The following is a 15,035-nucleotide window of genomic DNA, read 5'->3' on the forward strand; positions in this document are numbered from 1 at the left end:
TATTTCTCATTATCACAATATGTACCGAATAACTCCTTTTGATACCCTCACAAAAAAAAATAAACTAAGAGGTCAACGTTTTCAACACTTGAAAAGACGGTTGATTTGTTCAGTACGAACGTTTTAGAAATACCTCAATTAGAGTATCAAAGGTGCTTCGAAAATTAGTTAAAATGCAGGCAAAAGTATACAGATATTTTGAAGAACATTAAAGCTATTTTTGATGATTAATATTTGATTTTCCTCTCTAATATCGATTGCGCAGAGAAAAAGCTCTACAAATCTACAACGCGCTGCGTTGTTGATTGATAGTTCCTAACATGAAACCACTTAATATATAATTATTACTGTTTTAAGTTTTCAGTATTCACTCCGCAACAGTTTTATGGCGTAATTAAAGCTAGCTTTGCTTGAAAAAGCAAACAAAAATATTTTGAAAAATATTTTCCCGAAAATATTGTTTCAAAGTGCAGGTAAATTGATTTGACACACAGCATAAAACCAAGGCGTGAACAAAACTCACTAAAAAGTTGTTTGCTATTTTTTCACTTTACCCGTTTTGGTTGTCATGTTATATAGGGTTTGGTTATCATGAGTTAGACACATAGTGAGATCGATATAGAACGGCGATACAAACGAGATTTGCGTCTTATATTTACTTCAAAAATAATAGAAAAGTCAACTCGGATGATTGTGTCTATATTATTATACTGTAGTAGACATTAATTCATGGTAAACTTCGTGAAGATATCTTGTTAAATTAATAAGTACCAACAAGGATCTTTAACATTTAGCCAATTCCACAACCATTGTTTACATTTAGCGAAGTCAACAACCTTTGTTTACATTTTATGGGGGTCAATGACCTTTTTGTTTACATTTTATGTGGTCCATAAGTCCTCTGCTTACTTTATGAGGTCAATGACCTTAATGTTAACATTCTTCTGAGGTCAGTGACCCCTTTGTTTACATTTTATGAGGCCAATTAGTGAACCGTTTACTTACATTTAATGGGGTCAATGAACCTATTGTTTATATGATGAGGTCAGTAACCTTCCGTTTACATTTAGTCAAGTCCACAACCTTTGTTCAAATTTAGCAAAGTCAAAATCCCTTGTTTTTATACATTTGTTTAGTTGACCTTATGTTTACATTTTTCCAAAATAGGCTCTAAGAGTGGCGGCAATTCCAGGAAATCGTGATATCTAACATACAAAATCAATAACGGAATTTGAGCCTACATTCGATTTTCTAATAAAATATTGTAAATAGAGTAACAGTGAAGTTACTTCAAGTGGATACGTGCGGCAGTATGGGAGTATCGAGTAAAACCGCAATTTCGTCTACCACGCTTTTAAAGTGTTATGAACCGTTTCTAACTAAACCAAAAGCTTTGAAAGTACAGCGGATTAGGCAAACGACATTTTTTTACTATATTACGAATTCAATAATATTTTAGCACCAAATGTAAATGTACTTCAACCAACCATAAAGTAATCGATATTATTGGATTCCAGATTCTCTACAGAGACTTAAAAAGTAGAGACTCATAAAAGCTGAAACAAATTCACAAAAACAAAAAATAATAGTAATATATGTATATTAATAAGTTAATTTCGCGGTACAGAAACTTATTGAAACAGGCACGTGGCTAAACAATACTAGGCTCACATATGTATTAGCATAACACTGAAAAGCCTTCTATATTGATAAATGCACTAGCTGAATCGAAAGGAAACACGCTGCTACAAACAAACACAATACTTTCACTCATTTCTATACAACAATACACTTGCATACATACATACATAAACTGATGTGTATAAAAAAGTTAAAGTGCTTGGGCTGTTACGCTGTAAATTTCGCACCTACTAAATTTTGACGCCATCAAAAATGCCTCACACGCCACCTAATCAAATGCCATGACGTCGTTGACGGAACGTGAGTTTCATGTAAAAGGAAATCAAACACGTGTCGAACACATACGCACACATATACTGTATGTGACTTACACAAACACATGCAAACAAGGAAAACACACGTGAACATTTACAGTTGCTGCGCGCAAGTCATTGGCAGGCTTAATTCGCGTTAGGCAGCGCATAACGGCATTTTTACTTCGGCATTTGATTTAAGGTGCTCAGCGCGGGATTTATTGCGGATCAAAGGAGCAAAACGTGTATGGAAGGTGATTTACAAGAAAAAGTTAATGAAATTTGGGACGATTTTTCTATATTGCTTCTTACGTAGGTGTGGAGTGCCAAGAAACAAGCCGCTAAATGGGGATTTGATGAATTTGCTAAGCGCACACTCACAAATCCCTAGCGTGAATACTAATTATCTTTTATTATGGAGTTTGTTTAATATATGACATTTCGTTAAACACATAATATATGAACATAGATATACTTTTTAACTCCAAAAATTGTGTGTTGAAGTAGGGAAAAATTTGTGAAGCAACAGTTTGCCACGCAAAGAAATACTGATATGTGTGATAGTTGGTGCAAAGTCATTATTTTCTGCGTCACTGTATGTTCAACAGCTTTCATTATACCTAACTTTTATTTTCAAAGATATCTCAATTTCATTTGTTGCCAGCCTAAACTTAGCAAAGATACCAGCAAAAATCGCTATTATTGGTAGCTGATCCTCTGTAGAATAAACCTTTCAATGTATAACCTGCATTTCGAGTTTGATTTTCTGCAACATCCAGTTTAGGTATCACCAACCAAATTAGCAGTTTCAAGGAAAAGCTTTTCCGACCCAACCTAATCTCACTCAGCCGAGCCTAAGCCAAAATCTCTTTAACAGGTAGTTAGCAGAATGCATAACTGAAACCGGATTTTCAAAATATTTAACAATTTTATTTTTTCTTTTGAGCCTAAACTTAAAAAATTACTATAAAATGTTTTAGTGATTTTCCGACGATTTTCTAAACTACTACCAATCGCGTGGAATTTTTCCTCTCAATACCATATTTATTGTAAACTGTATTTTCCTTCCTTCAGCTTCAGAATAAATTTACATAAATCGGCTAACCTAGATTATTCCCTCAAAAATATCAGTATTGATTTTCTGCAACATCCCGTTTATTCAACAAAGAAGTAATTGAGTAGTTTCACCGCTTGTCGCGAAAAGCTTTTCCGACCAAGTCGAGAATGAGTTGACGACGAACCATCTCCAGGACGGCCATCAACATCAACTGATGATCAGCACGTCAATAAAATAAAGGAATTGGTGCTTGAGAATCAACGACTAACAGTCAGAGATCTTATTGGAATCGTTGAAATATCGAAAGGATCAATGAAAACCATTTTGAAAGATCATTTGGGTCTAAGAAAGGTGAAAGCACGATTAGTTCCCAAATCACTCAATTTTTTCGGAAAACAACGTCGCGTTAGAGTCTGTCAAACAATGCTTTCCAAATACTAGGATATCACGAAAGGTATTATTTTTGGCGATGAGTCTTGGATCTATGCTTACGAATCGGAAACCGACGTTCAGTCGGCCGAATATCATGAAAAAGGTGAGCCGAAGCCTAAAACACCACGTCAAAAAAGATCAAAAATCAAGGTTATGTTTACATTTTTCTTGGATTAGCGAATGTGGACCTGCCAAACTGTCAACAGGGAATGGTATTTCAGTGCTGTTCGTCGGTTTCGCTAAGCTTTTTGAAAGAATAGGCCAGGATTACGATCTCACAACTCTTTATTTTTACACTACCGTCTCTAAAGTATTGATTCTTCGTAAGTATTTCGCCAAAGTTTTAACCAATATCATGCCGCAACCACAATATTCGCCCGATTTAGCTCCGTGTGACTTCAGCTCATTCAGAGGAAACCGTTTTGAGTCAATTGAAGACATTAAAAGTGAATGGCTGTGCGCAATGAAGGCTATTCCGGAAATTGACATTAACAATTGTTTCGAGAATTAAAAACAAAACGTTGGCATAAGTGTATTGGGACTAAGGGTGATTACTTTAAGGGAGACGTCTTAAAGTTTGAAAAGTAAATTATGAATTTTAATATTTTTTAATCATAGTAGTAAATGAGTATAGACGACATTAGAGCGATTCAAAAAAAAATTTTTTTTTTTTCGTTTGGTACTCGGAAAAATAGGTTCCTAGACACTTCTAAGAAAGCCTCTCCAAATATGAGTTTTTAATTGTAATATTGTAATTTATATCTCGCTTCAAACTACTTGAGAAAATATCTTTTTCCTTAGATTTTTTAGGAAATTGAATGCTCTACAAAAGGTCTATTATGATTTTTTTGGAAACGAAACGTTGAAAAGATATTAACTGTCAACAGAGAATTATTTTTGGGAAAATTTTTTATTTCTTATGAATGTTATAACTCAATGAAAAAAATTATTATGGATGATGAAACTTATAGGCTTTCTTAGAGGTGTCTAGGAACCCATTTTTTTTTTTCTTTCTGAATCACTCTAATAGGCATGCTCCTTAATCAGCTTCTTAACGGTGTCTGTCTAAAGCAAGGTCCATCTAGATCATTTGACATTTTACATTATAACTCCATTATTTAAGTACATAATAATGTCAATCCTTTTTCAATCAAATTATGAGAAGCTCGCAGGTTCTATATATTCTCTCAAACCTTCAATTGTTCAAAAATGAGAGTGCAGGAAAGAGCTCCCATCGCTATTTACATATTTATCATAGAGCAGTAGAGGGTATCATAGCTCTTATGGATCGACTCAACACATTTTAGCTAAAGTTTTGGGAATAAAGCATGTCAATGCTATGACTCTTACCAAAAGACCTGAATCTATTGCAAAACCGACGTCTAATAAAATTCACAAAAGATATGCTTGAGAACGTAGCTGTTGACCCTACATACAAGGACATCACACGCAACATTATAGATAACGAGACGTACGTTAATTTTCATAGCGTCGAGACTAACCAACAGTCTAGCGTATGGCGCTCCAAAAAAAATCCTCAAATCCCTCCCTTGCTAATAACAATGAAAAATTTGATTTGAATTTGTGTTGTTTTGGAGTCTATTTTGAAGGCGATAATAAAGATTTGTATTAAAAAACGATAAAATCATGTTTTTTTTGGTGAGGTCGGGTCAAATTTGATAATATGATACGAGTATTTTCCATCATCATTAATTCATTGAAGTTACAGAAAATTTTAATAAAAAATGTCTGTATTGGATAAACTTAACAAAGGTAATAAATATTGCATTAACTCGTCTTTCCAACAATAACACTTTTGTACCTTCTGTATAGGATAGACAAACCCCAATCATATACGCTTATTTTCGTATTATTATTAATATTTTATTGTTGTTTTCTTAATGTCAACACACCTCGTATTTCTTCGAAATAAATTTTCCCTATGTCTACATTCAATACCCCGGAACGGCGTTCCTCAAAGTTTGCGATTTCTATTTGTCTCTTGTCGCGCCTGAAATCAATGTCATACATTATTTACATGTCAAACGTGGCAACAGGAATGTTATCTATCAATTTTAAATCGAAAAGTGAATACAAATGAAAGCAAAAGCAGGAAAAAAACAAGAAAACGAAAAACAAAACAAAAAGCAAATATTACCGATGGATTCTTAATATTTTTCTCATTTTTCATGCCACGACACAAAACATTATTTAATAAAAGAGCAGTAAAAATCGAAGGCAACAACTTATTGATAGCGAATTGTGTAAACAAAGTGAGCCAAATGTTGCATACACACACACACTCATACGACTATTGGAGTTTATACAAACACAGACAGGCACGCACTCACATAGAAATAAGGGCATATCTGAAAGCAATCAATTTTTTATCACATGTCTGTCAACTTTATGCATAAATATATATCAATATATCTATATATATAAATATATATATTTGATTGTGTTTGTTTCAGTATGTGTATGTCATGTGTCATGCCACTCAGTGCTGCAATAACATCAAAAACAGTTAGAGGTGTGGTAGCTGATGTGCTGTCAGTGATGGATCGTTGTCAAATGAAATCACAAGTCGCCATAACATAAATGTGTGTGTGTGTGTGTAACGCTTATCGGTGCTTGCTTAAAATACACAATAATATTTGCACGTGTGTGTTTGTTGTAGGTAAGCATGCCATCGCTGTAAGCATGTAATTGTGGCATCTCCGCTATTTGTGTTATTTTTGCCACTTTTTTTGTTGCCCGCAAGGAACGGTACTTAGCCTCAAGGACGACTGTTGGCACACAAGCTCACTGCGAGCGCATGTTTACAGCTGTTAATATGATTCCGTTATAAATAACGGTTTTTCACCAAAGCTCTGTATGATTGAGCGTTTTAACGGTATTTAATTTTTAATGCGCGTGTGGGATATTGATGGACAGCAAGCAAGTAAGGTTATTATGAGGGTTCAATATACATACATATATACTTACGAATACAATAGGCTAAATATTTGTTTTTCTTTTTTTTTCCTATTTTCATGTATGTAATAGATTTATCAAATCGAGAAGTTGGAGGTATCAGGGAATTACTATAATTATTTTTAATAAAATTGTATGTAAAAATATAATTTTTTTAATATATCTTTTCAAGTGAAATATGACACCACACTAGCACCATATCATTCCCGAGTCATATGGGAATTGATTGAACATTGGTAACTATTTTCTCATCCCAACGGACTCAATTACTTAAGCTCTACACGACTCAGATACAGATATATACATATACATATATGTACACACATAAAAGTGATCATAATTGACCCGGACGGATAAAAAAAAACACTTTCACTTATTTTAAAGTACATAAGTCCTTAACATCGCCTTCAGAGACCCAGAGCCGTTAAAACAACAACGATAACTGGAATTTTCCATACGCTTGTTATAAGACTCAGCAGGGATAGACTTCAGTTCCTTTAGCGAGTCAGTTTTAGAGCTCCATTTGTTAAATTGTTACAGAGTTTCGACGTCACGTTAATAAATCCACTCATTACCAGTAATGATAGGTTTAATGAATCTAGTGCGACCTCTATTCGACGTCGGTCTTGGTACGAGTTTAGCGTGGTCACGTTGACTTATACTCAAAACATTTATGAAAATCTGTTAAGTCAATCCATAAGAGATGTTGAGATCTTCTTCTATCTCTCTGATGCCAGCACAACGATTTTCACGAACCTTACCTTTCTCCTGCTGTCACGATGTAAAGATTTGGAACACAGCCAGCATGTAAGTTCTCGATGACTTCACGGCCTTTACTGAATACTTTGTGTCACTCAAACGCTTATGTTCGTGATAAAGTAGACTTCCTAAATACAGCTGCAACATTTTCAACGATTGAATCCATTGAAACAGCCCAAGTTAAGTCTCCCTAAATGGGACATAAAAACTAATAAGGGATTTGGTAAACTGTATCCCGCTTTGTATCGGACTGCGTTATGTGGTGTTATACAAGAAAGTTCTGCTATCTGTTTTGAGGTATTGACTGGAAACAATCTATTTAAAACAGCTGCTGAATATTGATCAAAGTCATGATTGATCTGGTGGAATCATACAAATAAGTGGATACTGATAATTTGAAAAACCCTCAACGCGGCTAGCCTTCGTAATAAAAGGGGAATGTGTTCCCTTAGAACAACTTCCATCTAGTGACTCGCCAAAGCTTTGCGAGAATTTTTATACATCCACCATATAGTCAATCTTTTCTAATTACTGAATAGTGGTGGCGAATGATTTTTGGGTAAAAATTTGAAAAAGAGTTCGTGGAACTCTTACGGACAACAATAGGTACGAGAGTTTCTATAAGAGTGCTTTTATCAAACTACTTTCAAAGTGGCAACAAAATATAAAAAAGTATGTATATTTGCCTAAATCGGATTATTTTAACTACACCAGATAAAAATTCATACTAGATTTTGGTCTCGACGAATTTGAATTTTCGTGGGCTGCTGTATTACGATTTTCGATAGCTTTGTTTCTCACCCCCGACAATAAGTCGGCAACTCTGTTCGATTAGTTAATCGTTTGACAGCTGGCTTTTTTGGCGTATTAATTCGTCTTTGATTTTTGCTTACTTTTAACCAAAAACAGCGTCGCGTTGACATTGCTTAGGAGATGTTGGACTCAGTCCGCGAGGACCCATATATGCTTCAGAGGCCATCACTAGTGACCATTCAAGGGTTTACGAATCTGAGATAGGAACCACAACTCAGTCATCGCAATAGAAGCTGCCGCATGAGTCAAGACCGAAAAAAGCGCATAAAGTTAGGTCGTATAAGAAGGTTTTGCTAACAGTTTTTGCGATAGCAGAGGCGTCGTGCATCAGCTCTTGCCAAAGGGTTCTGCGGTTAATAAAGAATATTATCTACAATTTATGCGCAATTTGGGTGAAGCAATCCCTCCAGGAGAACGGATTAGTGTAAGAGCAAAAATGGGTTTTTGCAGCATGATAACGCCCCTGGTCACGCGTCGTTGCGTGACGCGAATATTTGGTCAAAAACAACATATTAATGGTGCCGCAGCCACTGAATTCCCCAGACCTGGACCCCTGTGATTTTTGTTGTTCCCAAAACTGTACTAACCCATGAAAGGACGACAATACGCTACAATTGAGAAGATAAAAACTTCATCAAAGGAGGAGATGGTCAAGATCAGAAAAATTAATTGCTGGATTGCAATATATGGGGGGGTAATTACTTTGAAGGGGACAAAGTAGATATGGATGAATAAATAAACACTTTCTTAAGAGATATCCAATCATGATACTTTTTAAAAAAATCTTGTATTGCAAAAACAATGTATTGAATTTTTTTAGAACTTATACAATGCTCGAAGGCCTACTTACATCCAAGTCGCCTTATTAGAAGCAATGTTAAAGTAACATCTACAATAATGTTTAATGGAAATGTCATTCCAACAAAGTTCACCGGATAGGCATCTTTGTCTGGAAAGTCTATCATAAAAATCACAATAATTTCACATTTCAAAGAATCTTATTATTAAAATCAAAATATTTTTCTTTTTTCAATTGCAGCAAATTGGCCGTTATATAAGACGAGAGGAGACTGCGCTTTTTACACCCAAATCTAGTGAGGTAAGCATATATACTTTTAGAAGACTCAATTTTGCTTTGAAGTGTATTTATTTGTGTTTAAATGTTGTCATAACTTAAAAGATACTCATTTGTGTGCTTCACTAAACGTTTAATGTCTTTTGTGTGGGATAATGCGAGTTTAATTACACATAGTTCATTAAGCTAATAAATATACTAACTTTTTCATGTATTTCTGGAGAATTAAGCCTCTATCTGTGTAATCTATAAATAGTCTTGAAAAATTGAAGATTTGTGTTAGAAAAATTTCCAGGTTTCAATTATTTATAGCTTTTTCTACTTTTATTCGAAATTTGAAAGAGTTGTTAACTAAACTGAGAAAATATATTTTATTGTATTTAAAAAACTAAGATAAAAAAATAACTTTCCGTCTGCATTTTGAAGTGCATTTATTCCCTTAGGTGCTAGTATTAATCAACTAAGTTGGTAATACTATCGATAATTTTCTATAGTATCGATGATACTTTTAGTGCTTTACTATTCCCATATTAGTACAATAGTCCTATCGCTACACATAATCATCACTTAATCAAAAGTTCTCCCTTTGAGAATTTCAAATCTTTTCAAAGCCTTTTAAGAACAACTAAAATTCTTTCGGTGAAATTTATAGATTTTTTTGAAGTAACGACTATTTAATCATTCAATTTTAATCTTGCTGCTCCAATCTTCTTTATAAACGATTTTCTGTACTAAAATCTTACCTAAAATTACTACGTTAAGTCCTACTGGAATTCACGTATACAGAAATGTATATAACAGGTGATCTAAGCAGCGGTATATAAGAGATAATCCAGGTAGGGGTCCTTTTTTTAATAGCTTTTTTTTGACAGATCATTCATGAGACGTGTCAAGTTGTCATGTAATTTTTGTTCAGTATTTTTTGGCATTTCATCATGCAAAGCCTTTCTTCGAAACAACGTCTACAAATCGTTTAACTTTATTACGAAAATTCACGTTATGTAAAGAGTGTGTTTCGAGCGCTTCGCTCAACTTTTGGTCAACATAATCGGCCTACTGAGCATACTATTCGCAACACCATCACTCATCTTGAGACACAGCATTCAATATTGGATAATATTCGACCAAATAGAATATGTACAACGCCCAGTGAGAATATATAGCAGCTGTAGCTGAGAGTGTACACGAAGACCGTGAAGCGTCGATTCAGCGCCATTCGCAGCAACTCGGGCGGACGTATGAAACAACTTGGCGCGTTTTATGTCTACATCTTAAATTGAAAGCAAACAAAATACAGCTTTTGTATTAACTGAAGTCGCTGGACCTTCCCAATCGACACCGCTTCGCTCTATGGGCTCTTGAAAAGTAACAAGAAGATTCGACGTTTTCAAGCCAAATTTTGTTCAGCGAAGACCCATTTCTGGCTCAATGGGTATGTAAACAAGTAAAAATGTCGCATTTGGGACGACCAGCAATCTGAAGAGATTCAAGAGCTGCCATTCATCCAGAAAAAGCAACAGTTTTTAGTTGTTTGTGGGCCGGTGGAATCATCGGTCTATATTTTTTCAAAAATGATGCCGGTGAGAACATAACCGTCAATGGTGACCGTTATCGCGCTATCGACTATTTGATGTCTGAAATTGAAGCTCGTGATCTCGGTGACATTTGGTTTCAATGAGACGGCGCCACTTCCTACACATCGCATCAATGAATAAATTTATTGGAAGAACACTTTGGTGAGCAGATAATTTCACGTTTTGCGACAGTCGATTGACCACCAAGATCGTGTAACTCAGACTTTTTTTTCGTTTTGGAATATGTACCATAAAGTTTAAAGCCTTTGTGGACAATCCCGCTTTGATTCAGGCTTTTTATCACCTTTCATGAGTAGATATCTTTGGTTTTTTGATTTAACTGTTTCTCACCGCTAGACACCAAGAGTATGTTCGGGAACCCTCCTCGCAATCGACTACTGTTAAGATTTACCCATGCCCTGAGATAACTTTGGACTCAGAATGTTGAAAAAAGTTCCACATTTTTATAGAATTTCAATACTTTTAGTTGTAGATTTGTTTAGGCATGTTTTTTTTGTTGAAAGTTCAATAGATTATGTAAATTATGCATGTGTGTATATGTATTTGTGTACTAAGCACTCGCTGAACTGCCCCACCATCTACTAATGCCACAACACTTACGCACAACGCTGTTTCTTTTTTTGTCTTTCTTTCCATGCCATCACTAAACACCAACTATCAACAACACGTTTAACAACAACAATAACTACAACAACAATGCATTAACAACTACACAATAACGTCTATTAACCAACGCTAACTCACACGAAACTATCAACCGCATATGGGCCTCCACTCTTTATGCACTTTAAATGCGTGTGTGTGTGTTTGTGTACATGCTTTGTCTAACTAACAACACCACTGCACCGCTAACAACACAAACAACCAAAAACGCAACCGAACTTCAACTGAAAATGCGCGCGAATGACATAACAGCTACTACGAAAATCACAGGAGCAAATCATTGACAACCGAAGCAATAGCAACAACAAGGCTGGCAGTAATAACGGCAATGGCAACAACATCGCAAAGAGCAACAACATAAATGGCAACAACGCAAATGGCAATTTGGTCAACAACGGGAGCGGCAATGTCACCAGTTTGCCGCCTAAAAAATTCATTTCCAACAAAGCACACAATCTCAGCCGCAACAATAGCGCCAACAAAAGCAACAACAACTGCAACAAATTCAATGCAAGCAACTCACTATTGAAGCCGGTGAAAGGACGGCGGCCCACGGCGCTGCCGAGCGATGCACCAAACTTAGAGGAAGAAGAACAACGCGATGAAGTCGATGGGATTGAGGAGTGCAGAGCATCAAAAGAGCTCGACAAAATAGTGGAGGCGCAGACTGGTGCGCTACATGTCGACATAAAGCAGGCTAACGGCTATCGGAGCAACAGCAGTGACCAGGATACACCCACCACGCCGGGTTCGACGCTGGCGGTGCGCTTCTTTATTGGTCAGCATGCGCACGAAGAGGACACTGTGTCCGCGGAGTCTTTAGATGCCGGCAGTTATCGCAGCACAAAAGCGGTAACGACGCCAGGCAGCGAGCAGCAACAACAACAAAAGCAAACAAAGAAAGTACAGTTGCAAACAGCTAATGTTACGGATAGCACCAACAACACCGGCACCTTCAGCTCCCTGCTGCAACTGCCAGCACCCAACAGCCATGAGTGGAACACACAACACAACGGCAGTCGCCTCGCCAGCGCCGCCTCCTCGCCCACGCTCTACGGACCGCAGGCGACGACACGCAAATCGAAATCGAAAAGTTGGCGTAAAGCAAGGGGGAGCTCACCACCTGCAGAGGACCTGCACATACCACCGCCGCCGCCTTTGCCACCGCAGCCGCTCACCACCGCCTCGTCGTCCGCTTCGTTGCTTTCGATGCGCAGCAACAAAATCAAGCGCAGCTCTGCGGTCGCCACGTCCACCACAGCGACGTCGCATATCGAAGAGGGCGGCATTAGCGCCAACGCCGAGTTTGCCACGCCGCCTGGCTACGATGTGCGGTACGCTGGTACAGGCTCGACGGAGGCAACAACAGCGGCGAGTGATGCAACAAATGACAAAGTAAGCACACACTATTTGTGTAAGCGACAAAGGGGGGCACATATAGTACATCTCCATTGAGGTGGTTGTAGTCAAAAGCTCGTGGGTCCTGGTCCTTTAGTGTACTTTTCCACCCGTTTTAGTGTAGTTGTTGCCATTTAGCGCGTTTAATTGACATGCTACTGAGAAGTAGATAAATATGTTCAACAATTTGTGGCAACTTTCAAAATTCCTCAGTAAATCTATTTCGCCGACACTCACACAGCGTAGCATGTGGTTAGCAAAGCTTTTATGCTAACATTGAAAATCAACAGAGTTTGCCACAAATGAGTTTCGTAAAGTGTCTATTAGAGCTCGCTGCATTGTTGACGTGGGTTTTGTGGCGCGTTTGGTAGCAGCGCTTTGTGCTTTCGGCCGCACGAAAGCTCTGAGGTAGATTTCGAGTTTACATATGTGGTTAGTTCTGATTTATTTTGGATGCTTATAAACAGCGCTTTATGTTTTCATGCGTATGAAAGCTCTCAAGCATATTAGAAACTTACATATGTGATTAGTTCTCATGTGATTAGTTCTCATGTGTTTGATGTCACGTTTATGAGCAGCGCTTTGTGCTTTCAAGCGCGTGAAAGCTCTTAGCTATATTTGAAGCTTACACATGTGGTTAGTTCAGAGTTATTTTAGAAACTTATAAACAGCGCTTTGTGCTTTCATGTGCATGAAAGCTCTGTGGTCGATTTCGAGCTTACGTATGTGATTAGTTCTGAGTTGTTGTCGTAGAAAGCTTTTTCCACGGAAATTGCTCAAATCCATCCGTATTTATTTCAGCCTCGCTAGTTTCACAATTACTCCAAACACAAACAAGTTACACAAAATACACCGTTAGCATTCCACACTCTCTAACAAATGTTTTCCACATATTCTCTCACTGTCCTCTCATTCTGCACCTGTCTTTGGCAAATACACTATTGTCCGCATTGTATTTTGTTAAAATTCTCTCAGCCCAAAAACTTGGCAAGTATTTATCGAAATTTTATTTTTGTATATTCCATGTCTTCAGTTCAGCATTGAACGTCAGTTCTACACTCTCAGTGAAATACTAAATCTCAGCGATAATTCAACAATAACCATCAATAGTGAACTTGGCCGTGATTCAGGTGTACTCGTAGAGGTAATCACAAACAAAAACATTAAAAATAAAAATAAATTTTTGAACTTAGCTCAAAATTCGAAAATGTTCGACCTGATATGCCTTCTTAGTATTGAAAAATTGAAAAATAAAACTCGGCCTGCTAAAGCTTCTCAGTGAATCCAGCCCATAATAACCACAAAATAGTGTCAAATATTAATCAACAAGAGAGCACAGATCGCTGTACAAAATCTCAATTATTTTCTAACCGATCTCTTAACTAGTTTGGCATCTGAGAATGTCCTTCTCATCGAGAATTTCTGTGTAACCATATTTCGGTAGTCCGGGTGACAAACGAGGATATCTCAAAAGAGCTTTATTCTCCAAATTGATCATATAAATCTTTCACAATCTTCAGCTTTTAGCTATAAACATTGCAGCAACAATAGGCACAGACTTTTTGAACTTTTAGGCCAGAAACATAAATAATGTTTACTATTAATTGATATATTTGCTATTTTGGCATCTGAGAATATCTATCTTATGGAGGATGAGTTCATATCCTATATTTTCGGATTCTGAGGTGAGCGTTAGGCTCTCTCAACAAAGCTCCCTTCGCCAAATTTATCAAAGAAAACATTCAAAGTCTTTAACTTTAAAAATTTGTAAATATTACAATAACATTAGACCGAGACTTTTTTGACCTGGTTCTACCGTTCCCACGACGTCCGGAACGGATCCAAATTTTTTATCCGGTCAAGGACTGTCAACTCGGCACAATTCTGCCGCTAGAACAACAACAACAACCGAGACTTTTAGAGAGAAAGTGAGAGTGGCTCTAATCGTATGCTAAAATGTTGAACTGGTTTGATTTGGAATGCAGTAGAAACAAAACGTCAGTTGATGTTAAAAAGTATACGTTCTTGAGTACGCTAGAAAAAACACAGATGTTACCAGGAAGTCACATGCAATATTATCATTTTTCATATGCGGAGACTTAATTCACTTCATAAATAGTCACCTTAGCCTTGAAGATAAAATAATATGATTCTCATTTGTATAAATCCGGTGCTAGTAGAAAGGAACAATGTTTAAGAATGTCATAGGCGGTATTTTCGAACCGCGACAATCAGGGCTTCGAATCGACGTGTGTCACAGAGATGTTAACGGTGCACAAGTTTTTCAGAATTTTAGAGCAGAACTTTCCCTTGAACCCAATTTTTCACTTCCA

General features: G+C 36.8%; 2 protein-coding genes across 6 annotated transcripts in view; one reads left to right on the forward strand and one right to left on the reverse strand.

The window, feature by feature from the left end:
• Positions 1-15,035, reverse strand: part of LOC126752165 (uncharacterized) — a 565,185-nt gene that overhangs the window by 402,267 nt on the left and 147,883 nt on the right. The window lies entirely within an intron of this gene.
• LOC126752167 (cGMP-dependent protein kinase 1) overlaps positions 1-15,035 on the forward strand; it is a 31,648-nt gene that overhangs the window by 11,263 nt on the left and 5,350 nt on the right. For 4 of the 5 annotated variants that reach the window (XM_050462773.1, XM_050462771.1, XM_050462772.1 and 1 more), the window contains exons 3-4: positions 9,011-9,070; positions 11,557-12,699. In XM_050462773.1, coding sequence (XP_050318730.1) covers positions 9,011-9,070; positions 11,557-12,699 — 1,203 coding nt within the window. The remainder of the gene's footprint in view (positions 1-9,010; positions 9,071-11,556; positions 12,700-15,035) is intronic. The other variant, XM_050462774.1, reaches the window with a different exon arrangement.

Source organism: Bactrocera neohumeralis, chromosome 3 (genome assembly GCF_024586455.1).
Source record: "Bactrocera neohumeralis isolate Rockhampton chromosome 3, APGP_CSIRO_Bneo_wtdbg2-racon-allhic-juicebox.fasta_v2, whole genome shotgun sequence".
Lineage (NCBI taxonomy): Eukaryota > Metazoa > Arthropoda > Insecta > Diptera > Tephritidae > Bactrocera > Bactrocera neohumeralis.